We start from the raw sequence: 16,402 nt of genomic DNA on the forward strand, positions 1-16,402 counted from the left end.
TAACCAACTGAGCCACCCAGGCACCCCTCATTAGCCTTCACCCTTTCTTAGTTCCTAGTATTTGCATTAAAGGTCATAAATTCCTCTCTGAGAATTATTACCTGTGTCCCCCAATTTGGATAGACGATATTTTCATTATGACTTGCAATCTAAACAACACAAATCTATTATCTATTTTCTAACTTTTGCTGTGTTTTTTTCCCTTAGTTTCCAAATACGTACTTTTTTTTTCTTTCTGTTTATCTGTTTGTTGACGACGTTTAACTTAATTGCATTGTGGTCAAAAAACACAATGATTTTAATATTTTGAAATTAGTTGAGTTGCATTATGATTGAGAATTTAATCAATTTATTGGAAGATGTTCTGTGTATGTTTTTCTGCATTTAGGTGCAATGCTCCGTGTTTGTCCACTAGGTCAAATTCATTAAACACATTATTCATATCTTTTATACCTTTGGTAAATTTTTGCCTGCACATGCCACCAAATCTTTTTTTCTTCTTTTTTGACGTGCCATCAAATCTACAGCTGTGATTTGTCTGTTTTCCCTGTGGTTCTATCCATTTATATATATATATATATATATATATATATATATATATATATATATGTTTTATATATACAAATTTACATATTTTTATGGCTTTATTGCTATTTATTTTTCCTTGTGGTTCTACCTACTTATATATATGTATATACTTACTTATCTTTATTGCTTACGGACCTTATTTTTTTTTAAGATTTTATTTATTTATTTGTCAGAGAGAGAGAGAGAGCACAAGCAGGGGGAGCGGCAGGCAGAGAGAAGCGGACTCACTGCTGAGCAGGCAGCCCGATGCAGGACTCCACCCCAGCACTCCAGGATCATGACCCGAGCCAAAGGTGGACACTTAACCGACTGAGCCACTCAGGTGCCCCCACGGACTTTATTTTTAAGAGTAAGTAAGTTTTAAATTGCTATCTATTTTAGAAATCATTATGTACGCACCCTCTTTCTATCTAGTAATGCTTTAACCTGGAATTTATTTTTTTCTGATACTAATACAGCTATTTCATCTTCCTATTGTATTTGCCTAATTTTTTTCTCAATGCTTGTACTTCCAAATTCTTTATATCCTTTTTTTTTTTTTGAGAGAGAGAGAGAGAGAGAGCACGAGCAGTGTGGGGAGGGACAGAGGGAGAGAGAGACTCCTAAGCAGGCTCCAAGCCCAGCAAAGAGCCTGACCTGGGGCTTGATCTCACGGCCCTGAGATGGTGACCTGAGCCAAAATCAAGAGTTGGCCACCCAACCAACTGAGGCACCCAGGCGCCCCCATATCCTTCTGTTTTATGTGTGTCTTTCATAAATAGCATGTAGTGCTAATACATGATTTTAGAAATAGTGGATTCAGGAGCATAGCCTAAATTATGCTGTGATAAATGTGGTGGCCAGAATAGTGGCCTCTCAAAGGTATCCACATCCCAGTTGCTGGAAACTGAGAACCTTACCTCACATGGCAAAAGGTCCTTTGCAGATGTGATTAGTCTAGGATCTTGAGATGGAGAGATGATCCTGGATTATTCAGGTGAGCCCGATGTCATCGTAAGGGTCCTTAAAAGTGGAAGCGGGGTCAGAGTTAGAGATCTGAGGACACTGCGCTGCTGTCTGTGAAGACGGAGGGTGAGGCCACGAAGCAAGGGATGCAGGCCACGTCCACGCAGAATGCGACCTTACAGACACCTTGATTTTAACAGAGTGAGATGCATTTTGGACTTCTGACCTCCAGAACCTGTAGGATAATAGATCTGTATTGTCTAAAGCTATGCCATTTCTGGCAACTTGTCACAGCGGCAGACAGAGAGCCAATACAGTAATAAGCAACTCCACAACCTCCGTGGCTTTCAAAAACCAAAGTTTCTCTCTTGCTCACATTCCATGCCCTTTACAGGTTGGCTCTGGACCCGTTTCATGTCTTTATTCCAGACTCCAGGCTAGAGAGGCCGCCCAGCGCAGGTGGAAGAGAGCAAGGGTAGAATCACTGTGGGGCTCTTACAGCTTCTGCTCGGATGTGGCAGAAACGTTTCTGCTCAAATTCAGTAACTGAAGCAAGCCACTCCGGTAAGTATAAAATGGGGGAGGGAGTAGAATTGTCCCAGAGGAAGCAGAGCGGTCTTATTGGGGGGCGGGCTAGCATGTGTAAAGGCCCTGGGGCAAGGAGTGGGGGACAGAGTTCAGAGAAGAACTGAAAGAAGCCAGTCTGGCTGGAGCGTAATAGCTGGATTTCTAAGCGACAAATTTTAATCAAACAATCTTTACGGGAACTCTTTGTATAATGTGTTATATACTTCCGTGTCTAACTATGCTTATTTATTTGGTTTCCTTAGTCGTGTGGTTTTAATTTGCATTTCCCTAATGGCTAATGATATTGAACATCTTTTCACATGCTTATTTTCAGTTGTGGAGTATGTTGTTGCCCCCCCCCAAAAGATATGTTAGTCACCCCTCCTTCCTCCATTTCCTGTGAATGGGATGTTATTTGGAAATCGGGTCTCTGCAGAGGTCATCAGGTAAAGATGAGGTCATACTTGATTAGGGTAAGCCCTAGCGCAATATGACTGGTGTCCTTAGAAGGGAAGAGACGCAGAGACAGACACACAGAGGAGAACACCAGGCGAAGACAGACACGTGGTTGTCAAGAGTTTATATGTAGAGGATGTCAGAATAATAAAAAAAATGGTGGAGAAGGTACATATCCATTTATAGGTAGAAATAACTAGCAAGGCGTGAAAAGAAAGAAAAAAAGAACGATAGGACTAAAACAAAGAATACTGACAATACCAAAATTGTCTCTGAAAAACAGTTTCACAGTCTCTCTTTTTTTTTTAAGATTTTATTTATTTATTTGACAGAGATAGAGACAGCCAGCGAGAGAGGGAACACAAGCAGGGGGAGTGGGAGAGGAAGAAGCAGGCTCCCAGCGGAGGAGCCTGATGCGGGGCTCGATACCAGCAATCCAGGATCACGCCCTGAGTCGAAGGCAGACTCTGCTTAATGACTGAGCCACCCAGGCGTCCCAGTTTCACAGTCTCTTATAAACTTAAACATACATTTACCGTATGAATCCTCCTAGGTGTTTATCCTAGAGAAATAAGAACTTATGTCCATGTAGAAACCTGTACACAGATGTTCACAGCAGCTTTATTTGTAATAGCGCATTCTGGAGACAACCCATTCCAAACCGTGGAATACTACTTGGTAATAAAAATCCGTGGTCATAAAAAGGAGTGAACCTTTGATACATGCAGCAACCTGGATGGGTCTAAAGGGCACTATGTTGAATGAAAAAGCCAGCCTCGGAAGGTCACTTACAGTATGATTCTAATTATGTAAAGTTATTAAGTGATAACAGGCGATGAATGGTTGCCGGAGGCGGTGGGTGGGACAGAGGGTGTGACTCTGAAGGAGTCAGAAGGGAGTTCCTTTGGGTGATGGAATTGTTGCGTATCCTGCTTGGGGTGGTAGGTACACCAATCCATGCGTGTGATAACATTTATAGAACCAGACACCCCAAAAAAAAAAAATCAAAAAGCGAGTGCTTGTGAAAACTGATGAAATCTGAATGAGGTCCATAGTTTTGTTGTACCAATGTCAATTTCCTGGTTCTCTCTGTTCTCTGGTTATATAAGATGTTACCATTGGGGGAAGCTGGGGGAAGGGGACACAAAAACTTTCCATACTTTTCCTTTTTTTTTTTTTTTTTTTACAGAAGCATGGGGTGGGGGAGGGGCAGGGGGAGAGGGAGAGCGAATCCTAAGCAGGCCCCCTGGTCAGTGCAGAGCCCGATCTCATGACCCTGAGATCATGACCTGAGCTGAAATCAAGAGTTGGATGCTTAACCAACTGAGCCACCCAGGCGCCCCTCCATACATTTTAAGCAACATCTGTGTGGGTCTAAAATTCTTTCAAAATAAAAAATGAAAACATTCTCTCCATGTGGAGTGTGGAAGCCCAAGGCTGGCACTGAAGGGAATGGGCCTGAAGCCCACCTACAGGCTTTTTTGTACCCACCGAGGGGGAGAGGTTGAAAACACAGTTGCTCTGGGGGATTCATTCGTTCGTTCGTTCGTTTGTTCGTTCTGAACACCTTCGTTGTGTCGGGCTCTGTCGGGAAACAGCACTAGACCAGACAGCCAGGCCTCCTGGCTTCGGCTTCAGTGTGGGGCCTGGGCCAGACAGCCAGGTTGAAATGTGGCCCTCCACTCACCAGCTGCTGGCTCCTCAGGGAGCATGGGAGGTGGCCCCAAGGAGAGGACTCAGACCAGAGAGACTGAGACCAAGAAACGAAGAGATTCGGAGACACTCAGAGAGACTCAGAGACCCAGAGGTTCTAAGGCACCCAGGGACTGAGAGATGTCCAGAGACCCAGAGTGACCAAGAGATCCAGAGATTGAGAGAGCTCCAGAGATCCAGAGAGACACAGCCTGAGAGAGCCAAAAAGACCAAGAGCACCAAAGAGACCCACAGAGATCCAGAGACATGAAGAAACTCTGAGACACGGAGATGCCAAGAGACCCCAAAACACCCAGATCCCTAGAAACGCAGAGAGATTGAGAGACACAGAGAGATCAAGAGATTAAGGGACTCAGAAACCAACAGAGACCGAGGGACACAGAACAGGAGGGGCAGGCCCCAGGAATGAAAATTCCCACGGCAGCCAGGGTCAAAGCCTGAGACTAGGAGTAAAGCAGAGACGGCTGCCGGGTGTCCAATCAGTGAAGAGCAGCCAGGTCACCGGAAGGAGCCTGCATCTGCGGTCCGGGGACCTGGGCTCCAAACCTGGCCCTGCGCTCACCACCCACCTGGCCCAGCCTTCCTCCGTCATTCGGATGTTGTCAGGTTGAGGCCCCAAGTCTCAGTTTCCTATCTGAAAAAAGTCAATGAGAACCACAAAACCGACCTCCCAGGGGCAGATGTGTTGGTCACACGACTTGAGCCTGCTTACGTTGTCACCAGTGGTGCGACTTTGAGCCTAAATACTTCAACTTCTTTCTGGCCTTCATTTCTATTAAATACATATTTTTTTTTATTTTTTAAAAAGATTTTATTTATTTGAGAGAGAGTAAGAGCAAGAGAGATCACAGAGGGAGAGAGAGGGGGAGAAGCAGACTCGCCGCTGGGCAGAGAGCCCGACGCGGGGCTCCAACCCAGGACCCTGAGATCATGACCTGAGCCGAAGGCAGATGCTTAACCAACTGAGCCACCCAGGCACCCCTAAATACATATTTTAAAAGTTACCTATCACCACTTCACACTCATTAGGATGGCTACCATCAACAAAACAGAAAATAACAAGTGTTGGCAACAATATGGAGAAGTTAGAACCCTCTTGGGGTGTTTGTGGGACTGCAAAATGGTGCTGTCACTGTGGAAAAGTTTGATGCTTCCTCAAAAAATTAAACATAGAATTATCCCCTGAGCCAGCAATTCCACTTCTCAGTGTATACCTAAAAGAATTAAAAACAAGGTCTCGAGGTATCTATACACCCAAGGTCATGACTGCCTTATTCCCCAAGGTAGGGAAGATACAGCCAAGACAGGGAAACAGCCTAAGTGTCCCGGGATGGATGGATGGATGGATGGATAAGCAAACTGTGGTCTACACGCAGAATGGAATATTACTCAGTCTTAAAAAGCAAGGAAATCCTGACATATGCCAGGGCACGGATGAACCTTGAAGACATGCTAAGCGAAATAAGCCTGTCAGGAAAAGACAACTCCTGTGTGATTCCACTTGTAGGAGGTCCGTAGAGCAGCTGAATTCACGGACACAGAAAGCAGCATGGCGGTTGCCCTGGAGTGGGGGAGGGGAAATGGGGAGCGATTGTTTAATAGGTATGGACACCCAGTTGTGCAAGATGAAGAGTTCCGGAGATGGACGCTGGGTGATAATTGCACAACAATACGAATGTACTTAAACCACCCAATTTAAGGGCCAAGGTCGTAAATTGTATGTGGTGTGTATTTTACCACAATAAAAAAGGGGGGGGGGAAAGTGTCGTCTGTCAAATGTGGAAAGTAATGCAGGCGCTGACTGTCTCATAGGATTGTAGAGAGAGTACACGAACCAGGGCTGACGGTAGGGCTTAAGATCTGCTAGGGCCTGGGGGTGGGGTGGGAGGGGCTTGCTGGTCTCTGGCAAAGGCCTCCTCTCCCGCCTTAGAGACACTGGCTAGGCTCCCCCTGCCACTAAACCATCTTGGGAGGGAGGGGGATGTGGACTCTGGGAATTCTCATGCCAAGACACTGTCCTCTCTGCCTCCTAGGTTTTGAGGTTCCTGGATCTGAAACAAACAGACCCAGCCAGCGACCCTGCGGCACCAAGGCACAGTGAATCGTGCCCAGGTCTCGTTTCCGGCCCGCACCTTGGCTCTATACAGAGGTGGGGAGGGGACCGAGTCGCCATTCTGGCCCTGGGGTCCCGCCGGCCTGCCTTTACCCCTTTTGCAGGTGATGAAGCCTTGGAGGAGCTCTTAGCTTGGGGGGGCCTGCATCTGAGAGGCGAATGTGGAGACCAAGTTCACGCCCGGTAGAGGTGGGTGGTGATGGCCCAAGCCCCACCCCCTCCCTGGGAAGGGGCCTGATTGGTGGAGGGCTGTGGGGGCGGGGCGGCGCTAAGGCTATATAAATGCCGTCTAGCGGCCCTGGAGTCATGCTGTAGGTAATCCTCTAGCTCAGGTGAGGGGTTTTAGAGGAGGAGGAGGAGGTTGGGCTGCTTGTGGGAGCCTAGGTGAGGCCCCCACGTTGGCCACACGGTAGTGGGCAGCAACTTCTGAGCCCCTGGAGTTGGCGTCTCTCCCCGTAGCCTGAAAACTTTTGAGGTGGTCCCACCTCAACTGACTCTAAATGTAGGTATTTGTCTAATAACATCCCTCCTCTGGGCTTCAGTTTCCTGTCCATGAAGAAAGGGGTTGGTGGTCCTTCCAAGTATGTGGCTTTGCTGTGGGGTGAGGGGGTATTTGAGAGTTGGGGGGCCAGAGGAGCAATTAAACTCTTTGGCTTTGGGGGTCGGGCAGGCCCACCTTTCAGTGGCCGTGAGACTTCCACGCTTCAGCTTCCGTGTTTGCAAAATGGGGATTAGCCTAGACCCACCCACGGGATGAAGTGCGATAATGCCCTCAGGAATTGAGCACAGCTCCAGGCACTTAGGAAGCCCTCGGTGGGGCCTGTTGCTGCTCTGCTTCCTCTCCAGCCTGGCCTGGGGTGCCAGGATGGGGGGGGGGGGGGGCTGCAGCCTCCAGGAACTCTGCTGCTTTTCTGGCCCTCTCACCCCGCACATAGGCCCGTTTCTGTCTGCTCCGAGCACCGCCCCCGCCCCCCCCCGCCCCCCCCCCCCCCGCCCCAAGTCTCCACGCCCATCTCACCACCTTCTGGAGGTCCTCTGTCAGGCCAGCCTCATCAATGACCTGTATTTGTGGGGGGCAAGGGGGTAGGTGCCAAATCCTGGGGCTGCTTTTCTCTACAGGCCGCCTTGCCCCGCCCACCTGCCCCCACCCTCTATGAGATGAGTGACACTCAAGACTTGGCCACTTTCCCCGCGGTTGCCACCCAGGTGAAGCCGGGGGGCTGGAGCCGTCAAGGTGGGGGGAGTGGGTCTGTCCATCAGCGCCGGCACCAGGAGCTCCAGGCCTTTCTTAACCTGCTGGGTGAGTTCACTTGGGGGCTGGCATGGAAGGGGCTGTGGGGCTCGCAAGTGAAATCGACCTGAGAGGTGGGATCTCACCTGCCCATGCGTGCATCTGAGATCTCTGCCCCTTCCCTTCTCAGGTGACCCCAGCTTGGCAAGGGGAAGGGAGGGGTCCTGGCAGAATGTGGGTTCAGTGGGGGCTCGGGCTTTGGAACTCTGATGCCACTCTTGTCTCGTGGGGGCTGGTGGTAACCCCACTCCACCATCTCTCTTCTCTACCCCAGAGCACAGTTTCCTCCAGGAATTCCTTTCCAAAGATCCCTGTTTCCAGATTTCGGATAAGGTGAGGTGACACTGGGAATAGCGGCTGGGAGTCACCTGGGTCAGTTTGAATGCGTGGGGCTTGAAGGCTGCTATTTCATTGGGCCTCCCAGTCTGGTGGAGGGAGCACCTCCCTTTTCCATCTTTGTTCCCCTCTCCCCCCCCACCACTTCCCCTGGGTTTTCTAACTCACACCCCTGCTTCCTTGGGAGCAAGTGGGCCTGGCGCAGTCGCCTCTCCCCCCAGGCCCACCTGTAACTCTCCCCCTTTCTGTGTCTGCAGTATCTCCTGGCCATGGTGCTGGTCTACTTCCGGCGCGCCAGCCTGAGGCTCCGCGAGTACACCCACAGCAACTTGTTCCTGGCTCTGTGAGTGGCCATGGCAGGTGGGGGGGGGGGCGCTTGCTTACTGGGACTGTGGGAAGGGGCAGGCCTGACGTTATGGCCTCTGCTATCTGCACCCTGCCTCTATGGCCAGGTTTCTTGCAAATGACATGGAGGAGGATGTGGAGGACCCCAAATGTGTGATTTTTCTGTGGGCCCTGGGAAAAGATTGGCACCTCCAGGTGGCAGACTTCCTGCATCAAAGGGATAAGCTGTGGGCCCGGATGGGCTTCCGTGCCATGGTGAGCCGCGAGTGCTGTGAGGAGGTGAGGCCCCATCATCATACTGGGTTGGGGGGCACAAGGCTGGTCCCCCCACCCCCATTTACTATGCACTCTACTCATGCCAGGTCATGGCCAAGGAGCCGTCCCACTGGGCCTGGACTCGAGAGCGACGCCCCCAGCACGGTGGGGCTCAGAGGGGTCCAAAGGCCCGGGGCCCCCTCCCTGGGCCCCCCAGCCTCTCGCCACCTCACTGTTCCCTCTGTGGCTGGCCCCCTTCCCACAGCCACTGCCCCCACCAGCCCCACCCCTTGCCTGTCTTATCAAAGTGCCCTTCCCCAAACCCTGAGTGGCATTGCCCTCCCCTCCAAGCTTGTCTCTCAGTGGCTGAAGACCCCTTGGTGGGGGGCTTCCTCATCATCCCGCCCCCCCAATTGCAACTGGAGCCAGGCACCTACAGTCTCCACAGTGAGTTGGGGACAGCAGCTGGGCTGGGCTTGGGAGCCTAGGGGGCAGGTGTGGGGTCTGACAGAATGGGAAGGAGGGGGACCTGGGGACCTGGGGTCTCAGCTCTGCCACCTAACCGTCGGTACTTGGTAAGTTTCCTCTCTGAGCTTCTCTTTGTTCTTTCTCCCCAGTCCTCCCGAAGCCTCCACCATGCCCTGGACACTGACACTTGTGGGGTGAAGAGTAGCCCACCTGCTTACCTGCTGACCCAAGCCCTACTGGCTGCAGCCCCTACCCCAAGCCCTCTGTCTTACTGGCCTCAGGCTGGCAGAGCTGCCCAGGCCCCCTGTCACCTCCTCCCAAATGTACCCACTCTGACCCCGGCCCCTCTAATAAACTCGTGTCTATAGGACACCGACTATGCTTAGGCCCTGGCCTGGCTCCTTGACCCAGGGTAGGGGTAGGGAGGGAATGGGAGGAGAGGGGGGTCTGCCAAGTTTAGGTACCAGTGATGAGACTCATGAGTACAGGCTCTGTAATAACAATTCCCCTTTCCAATGATGACCAGTCATCCCGAGCCTCAGTTTCCCCTCTATAACATCACCTGTGAATGACGAAATCTACACAGTATCAATGAGGTTGAATGAGAAGAGTTTTTTTTTTTTTTTTTAATTTTATTTATTTGTCAGAGAGAGAGAGCACAAGCAGGGGGAGCCGCAGGCAGAGGGAGAAGCAGGCTCCGCATAGAGCAAGGAGCCCGAAGTGGGACTCAATCCCAGGACTCTGGGATCATGACCTGAGCTGAAGGCAGATGCTTAACCAAGTGAGCCCCCAGGCGCCCCTGTAGTGCGGTTTGAGAGCGTTAATCCTAGAAGTGTTTGGAACTGTCTCAAACGTGGAGCTCAGATACAAACCCTGCGGTTACCCGGTATAGGGAATGGTTGTCTAGGGAAAGTCTGGAGGGGAGGGTGTGTTTGGGGAGTGGCTGGAACTGAAGCTGGTGAAGCCTACCAGGGCCAGACAAGGGGATCTGGACACCATTCCCCTGCACACTCTCTGAGTGGCTCCCAGGAAGCATGAATGTGAGAAAGCCGGGAGATTGCGGGCATGAGAAGCCAAGACAAGGGCTGCAAAGTACTTTTGTTTTTCAAAGAGGTAATATATTCACGTGTACATTTTAAATTTTGAACCAGGGTTCACCTCTACCCCTGGTTTCCCTCCCTGGAAGCAGTAAAACTAGTAGTTTATGTCCTTCCAGAGAAAGAATATAAACATACATAACCAAATGTGGTGTGATTAAAAAAAAAAAGTATGGATTTGGTCTTTGTCCCCGGTTCCTGGCACGGAGTCACTAAAACCCTTCCAATGTTCTGAGTCACAATGAGCCCCTTTGAGCCACACCTGAGTTCGTGCTAATGAAGTGACTCAGGGTGGGGCCTCTCCTGACCCCAGAAAGACCAATCAAGAGCAGGGACTTTCAGCTTCCCCACCTCCTCCAGGGAGGAGAGGGGGTCTGGAAATTGGAGCAGTACTAGATTGGTGGACATACAGGTGCTGGGAGGCTGGGCCGCCTAGAGAGGGCACGGAAGTTCTGCACCCCTCCCTGCCATCCCTCGCCCTAGACACGTCTTCTGTTTGGCTGCTTCAAAGTTGTATCTTTAAAAAAAAAAACAACTCATAAGTAAAGCACTACTCTGAGTTCTGTGAGTCTTCTACCAAAGGATCAAACCTGAGGAGGGGGTTATGGGCACCTCAGGTTTAGAGATGATTCTCTAAGCCGTATGTTCCTTTTGACGGCTGTATAGTATTCCTCTTTATGGCCGTACGAAAATGTAGTTCCTTATCCATTGACATTTAAGTTGCTTCCGGACTTCTGCTATTCCAAACAGTCCTACAGAGTCACCAAGACTTTGTAAGGACATCATTATTCAAATGTGAAAAGATATCCGTAGTAGGAATTCCTAGAAGAATTGCCCCAGCACCATGTCCAAATGGTCATTTTTACAATTCTTGCCAAATGTCCCTCTATAGAGGCTGTGCCCATACTGACCCCTACCTCTAGCAGTACATGTGAAGTCTGTTTTCTAGAACATTCACCAATCGGTGACATACCAGAGTTTTTGTCTTTACCAAACTGGTAAATGAAAAAATGGTCCCTTGGTGAAGTTCTAATTTGCATGTCTTCTTTTGAGTGAGTTCAAGTTTATATGATTAAGAGCTGTTTGTCTTCTTTTCTGTGAACAACCCTATTCTTTGCCGTTTCTCCCATTTTTGGTTTCTGTTCGACATATAACGGTTTTGGGGGGGGAAGCCCTTCAAGATGTCAATGGTATTTTCTTCAATTTATTGCTGACTTTGCTAGGCAGATTTTTTAGTGTAGTAAAATAAGCTTTTTTGTGGTTTCTGGGTTTTGTGTCATGGTTAAAAAGACCTTTTCCACACTGAGATGACTAAAGAATCTTCTCCCTTAGCTCTTGGCTACATTTTTATTTTTGTTTTTTTACATTCAAATCTTGACTTCATCTGGAATTTATCATATGCGAAATTCCTTCCCATTTTCCTAATGCCTTTTATTTAAAAACTCATCTTTTCTCAGCAGATTTGAAAGGCTACTTTTATTAAAAACTAAATTCCTGTGTGCATCCGGATCTATTTCTAGGTTTTTCCTTTTTTTAGGTAGGCTCCACTCCCAGCGTGGAGCCCAACGTAGCGTTTGAACTCAATGACCCTGAGATCAAGACCTGCGCTGAGATCAAGAGTCGGATGCTTCACTGACTGAGCCACCTAGGTGTCCCCTACTTCTAGATTTTTCTAACTTCCAATGATCTACATGTGTCGGTATCCCTCATGAATTATGACATCTAATTATTATGGATTTAGTGTGTTTTAATATCTGGTAGGGTTGGTCTCCACTGATTTCCCTTTGTTTTCAGAAGTTTCCTGGCTATTCTTGCGTGTTTAACTTTCCATATGGACCTTAAGTCAGCTTTTCTAGCTGCCCCGATCAGTTAGAATGAGAATTGTGATACATCCATAGATTGCTTTAAGGAGAACTGACATCTTGAGGAAGTATCTTGGTATCCAGAAATCAGTGCCTGTCCCCTGATCTCTGCTTCTTTCAGGTGGCACCCATGGCCAGTGACTCCCAAATTTGTACCTCTATTCTGGGAGCTGTTCCCTCCTTGGGCCCCTCTGCTTGGAGGAGGTGTTCCCAAATGTCTTCTGCTGCCCACCCAGCTTGGTGAGTCCCCCGTGCTCCTTAATCCACTCAGGTGGTCAAGCCAGATCAAAGGTTTAGAGTTGCCATATCTAACCCTAATTAAGCCCTATTCGTGTTGTTGGAATTTTTTCTTAAGATTGATTTTATTTTAGAAGGACTTTTATTTTTTAGGTAATCTCTATACCCCACGTAGGGCTTGACCTCACAACCCCGAGATCAAGAGTCACATGCTCTACTGACTGAGCCAGCCAGGCACTCCAAATCCTATTGGTGTTTTTAACAGGTTTATTGAGGTCTAGTTGACATACAATAAACCACACACATTGAATATATATATTTTTGTTTTGACATGTAAACATCCATAAACCCATATCCATAATCAAGATAGTGATGTCCCCCCCAAATTTCCTCAAGCCCCTTGGTATTCCCTCCCACCCTTTCCCACCTGCCAGCCCCCTCTGTCATGCCAGGTAACCACTGATCCGCTTTCTATCTCTAAATTGGCCTCCTTTTTCTAGACTTTTCATATACGTGAAGTTATATAATATGTACTCTTGTCCGGCTTCTTACATTTGTTATAACTAGTCTGAGATTCATCTGTTCTTTTTACTGCTGGATAGTATTCTCGTGTAGATGTATACCGCTGTTTGTTTATCTATTCACAACACGTGGATGAAGATTTGATTGGTTCTAGTTTGGGCTGCTATGACTAAAATTGCTATGACTAGCTTTCCGCTCTCTGCTCTGAGGCAGCCCGGGTGCACCTTCTTTGCTAGTCCTGAGTCTGGCTTCATCCAGCACCAGCTGCCTCCACCCTGCTACCTCAGTTTGACCCCAGGGAGATCAAAATCATATCCCTGAGATGCATGGGCGGAGAGGTCCGTGCCACGTCGGCCTTGGCCCCCAAGATTGGCTCCTGGGGTCTGTCCCCCCAGAAGACTGGAGATGGCATTGCCAAAAGCAACTGGGGATTACAAGGGACTGAGGGTGACAGTGAACAGACAGAACCAAATCGGAGTGGTTATCTTCTTTTTTTTTTTTGGCGTAAAAGAAATTTTATTTAATTTAGTGAGATACATATAATAACTCAAATCAGGCTATGATATTCCTTTGTTCATTGGTTGGGTGGTACCTTCTTCCTCTGCCCTCCTCATCAAAACCCTCAAGAAACCACCAAGAGACAGAGCAGGAAAACATGAAGCACAGTGGAAACATCACTTTTGGTAAGATTGTCAAAGTTGCCAGACAGATACCCCACAGCACTCGGGGATCATTACAGAGATCGTGGGGGTTGCCCAGTCTGTGGGCGGCGCGGGGTTGACGGCCCGCCACTCTCCTGACACCATAGATGACGTCAGCAGTGCTGCAGTGGAATGCCCAGCTACAAAGGAGATTACAAGAAAGGATCATTTGAGACCAGGAAAGAAAAAAAAAAAAAGCTATGAATATTCACTCAAGTCTTTGTGTGAACATATGCTTTTATTTCTCTTGGGTAAATGCCTAGGAGTGGAATAATGGGTCCTATATGGTGGTGTATGTTTAATATGGTAGGTGTATGGTTTTTTTTGTTAAGATAGACTATTTTTTTTTAAAGATTTTATTTATTCATTTGAAAGAGACAGAGTATGAGCAGGGGGAGGGGGAGAAGCAGACCTCCCCATGGAGCAGGGAGTCCTACATGGGGCTCAATCCCAGGTCCCTGGGTTCATGGCCTGAGCCGAAGGCAGTCACTTAACCGACTGAGCCACCCAGGCGCCCCAAGATAGACTATTTTTTTAGAGCAGTTTTAAGTTTACAGAAAAATGACTGAGAAAATACAGAAAATTCGCATATACTCCCTCTTCCTCACATTGTTTCTCCTATTATTAGTATCTTGCAGGAGTGTGGTATATTTGTTGCAGTTGATGAGCCAGTATGGATACATTATTATTATTAACTAGAGTCCGTAATTTACGTTAAGATTTACTCTTTATGTTGTACATTCTATGGATTTTGACAAATGCATAATGTCATGTAATGTATCTACCATTATAACATCATACAGAAGTTTCATAGCCCTAAAAATGTCCTTGTGTTCCAGCTCTTCATCCCTCCCTTCCTCCCGCAAACCCCTGGCAACCACAGATCTTTTTTTTTTTTTTTTAAATCTCTAGTTTTACCTTTTACAGAATGTTATATAGTTGGAATCCTATACTATAGTTTTTTTCTGGCGTCTTTCACTGAGCAGTAGGTATTCGAGATTATACCACCTTTCTGTAGCTTCATAGATCACGCCTATTTATGGCTAAATATATGTTTAACTTTTTAAGAAACTTTCAAACTGTTTTCCAAAGTAGTGGTGTCATTCTGGAATTTCCACCAGCAGCATTTGAGAATTTCAGCTCCTCCACACCCTTGCCAACATGGTCAGTCTTTTTCGTTTTAGCTCTTTCAGTAAACGTGTAGTGGTGGGGGCGCCTGGGTGGCATAGCGGTTAAGCGGTTAAGCGTCTGCCTTCGGCTCAGGGCGTGATCCCGGTGTTATGGGATCGAGCCCCACATCAGGCTCCTCCGCTGTGAGCCTGCTTCTTCCTCTCCCACTCCGCCTGCTTGTGTTCCCTCTCTTGCTGGCTGTCTCTATCTCTGTCAAATAAATAAATAAATAAAATCTTAAAAAAAAATGTGTAGTGGTGGTCCTTTGGTTGTTTTAATTTGCGTTTATGAATGTGTTGAGTTATGATAATGAATGTGTTGAGTATTTTTTCATGCCTTTTTTGCCATTTATATATCTTCTTGGGTGAAGTGTCTGTTCAAATCTTTCACCCATTTTCACCGGATTATTTTTTAAGTTGTAAAAGTTCTTCATATATTCTAAAGACACATCCCTCACCAGATACAATTTTTGCAGTAATTTCCTCCTAGTCTGTGGCTTGTCTTTTCATTTCCATCACAGTGCCTTTCAAAGAACACAAGTGTTTTATTTTGATGAAGTTCAATTTAATTTTTTTTTATTGTTTCTGGGTTTTTTTTGGTGTCATGTTTAAAAAGTCTTTGCTAACCCCAAGACCCATTGTTAAGATGTGTCCTGTGCTTTCTTCTGGAAGTTCTATAGTTTTAGGGTTTATATTTAGGTGTCTAACCCAGTCTCAGCTGGATGTTGATATGATGTATCCTAAACAGTCACCAGATACATCTACGTCTCTCTCCCACCTACCACTTCCCTTGTGTGAGCCACCACTCTCCCTGGTCTTTTATCTGCACCCCCTGCTTCCTGTCTTGCCTCCTCCAACCCACTCTCTTGCAGCACCTTCTTCATCTGAACAAATCTGAGCAGCCTTCTATCCCAAGTAGAATAAAATGGAAACTCCCATGGTTCACCTAGTGCTGCCATAACTCTCTCTCTCCGCTCAAGTAACACTATGCATATTTAATTCCCTCCACTGTGCCAGTGCAGTTCCCCGACCTGTCATCTCACCTACCCCTTCATACCTCAGTGTCTGATTTATGCCTACTCTAACCCCTGGGCTAGACAGGGCTTAGCACCAATTCTTCCCAATTAATTATGGATGTCATAATTAAATCGATGTATACCTCCTTCAGAGGGGGTGAGACCATGAGTCTTCATCTTATGCTCGGGCGAGCACAGTGCTCTGCACATACAGGAAGTGGTCAGTGCCCATTTGGTGAAGAATCAAAAGCACTCAGTAGGAGTGATCAGTTTGTGAAGATGATTCTGGGGACTGTGGGGCACATAGGTAGAGCCACATAACCTCTCCAGAGCCTCTTTCTTCTTCCGGGCCCTTATTCCCTGTGATCTAGGTACAAGGAACACCTGCTGTTCCCCTCATTGACATGTGTTCTCCCAGCCTCTGGACCTTTGCACAAGCTGGTTGTTTTCTGCCAGGACACCCTCTCCAGCGATTCACTGCCTGTTAACTTCTACTTGGCCATCAGGACTCACCTTCCTGATCACCAAAACCAGGGGACCACGAGAGCCTGCTCCCCCAGCAGGGGCTGGTGTGTCTTAAGTCACGGGTCTCTGCTGTGCAGAGGCTTTGGCAGAAGGGTTTAGTCAAGATTGGACAATAAATGCTGACTGGTGAAGAGCAAAGAGCCCAGGCGCCGCTTAGGGCCCCGGGTGAAGGGGCTCGGCAAGTCACATCCTTCGG

At 47.8% G+C, this 16,402-nt stretch overlaps 1 protein-coding gene across 4 annotated transcripts in view; it reads left to right on the forward strand.

The window, feature by feature from the left end:
- Positions 1–9,458, forward strand: part of SPDYC (speedy/RINGO cell cycle regulator family member C) — a 32,594-nt gene extending 23,136 nt beyond the window's left edge. For 3 of the 4 annotated variants that reach the window (XM_087855013.1, XM_087855014.1, XM_045775586.2), the window contains 9 exons: positions 762–937; positions 1,928–2,097; positions 6,303–6,571; positions 7,502–7,682; positions 7,948–8,006; positions 8,267–8,352; positions 8,462–8,633; positions 8,717–9,056; positions 9,227–9,458. In XM_087855013.1, coding sequence (XP_087711139.1) covers positions 6,542–6,571; positions 7,502–7,682; positions 7,948–8,006; positions 8,267–8,352; positions 8,462–8,633; positions 8,717–9,056; positions 9,227–9,261 — 903 coding nt within the window. In that variant the 5' untranslated portion in view covers positions 762–937; positions 1,928–2,097; positions 6,303–6,541 and the 3' untranslated portion in view covers positions 9,262–9,458. Of the gene's footprint in view, positions 1–761; positions 938–1,927; positions 2,098–6,302; positions 6,572–6,703; positions 6,885–7,501; positions 7,683–7,947; positions 8,007–8,266; positions 8,353–8,461; positions 8,634–8,716; positions 9,057–9,226 lie in introns of those variants that run through there. The other variant, XM_087855015.1, reaches the window with a different exon arrangement.
- The last annotated feature ends 6,944 nt before the right edge of the window (positions 9,459–16,402 follow it).

Source organism: Ursus americanus, chromosome 24 (genome assembly GCF_024610735.1).
Source record: "Ursus americanus isolate L20-20 chromosome 24, mUrsAme1.1.p, whole genome shotgun sequence".
In the NCBI taxonomy this organism is placed as follows: domain Eukaryota; kingdom Metazoa; phylum Chordata; class Mammalia; order Carnivora; family Ursidae; genus Ursus; species Ursus americanus.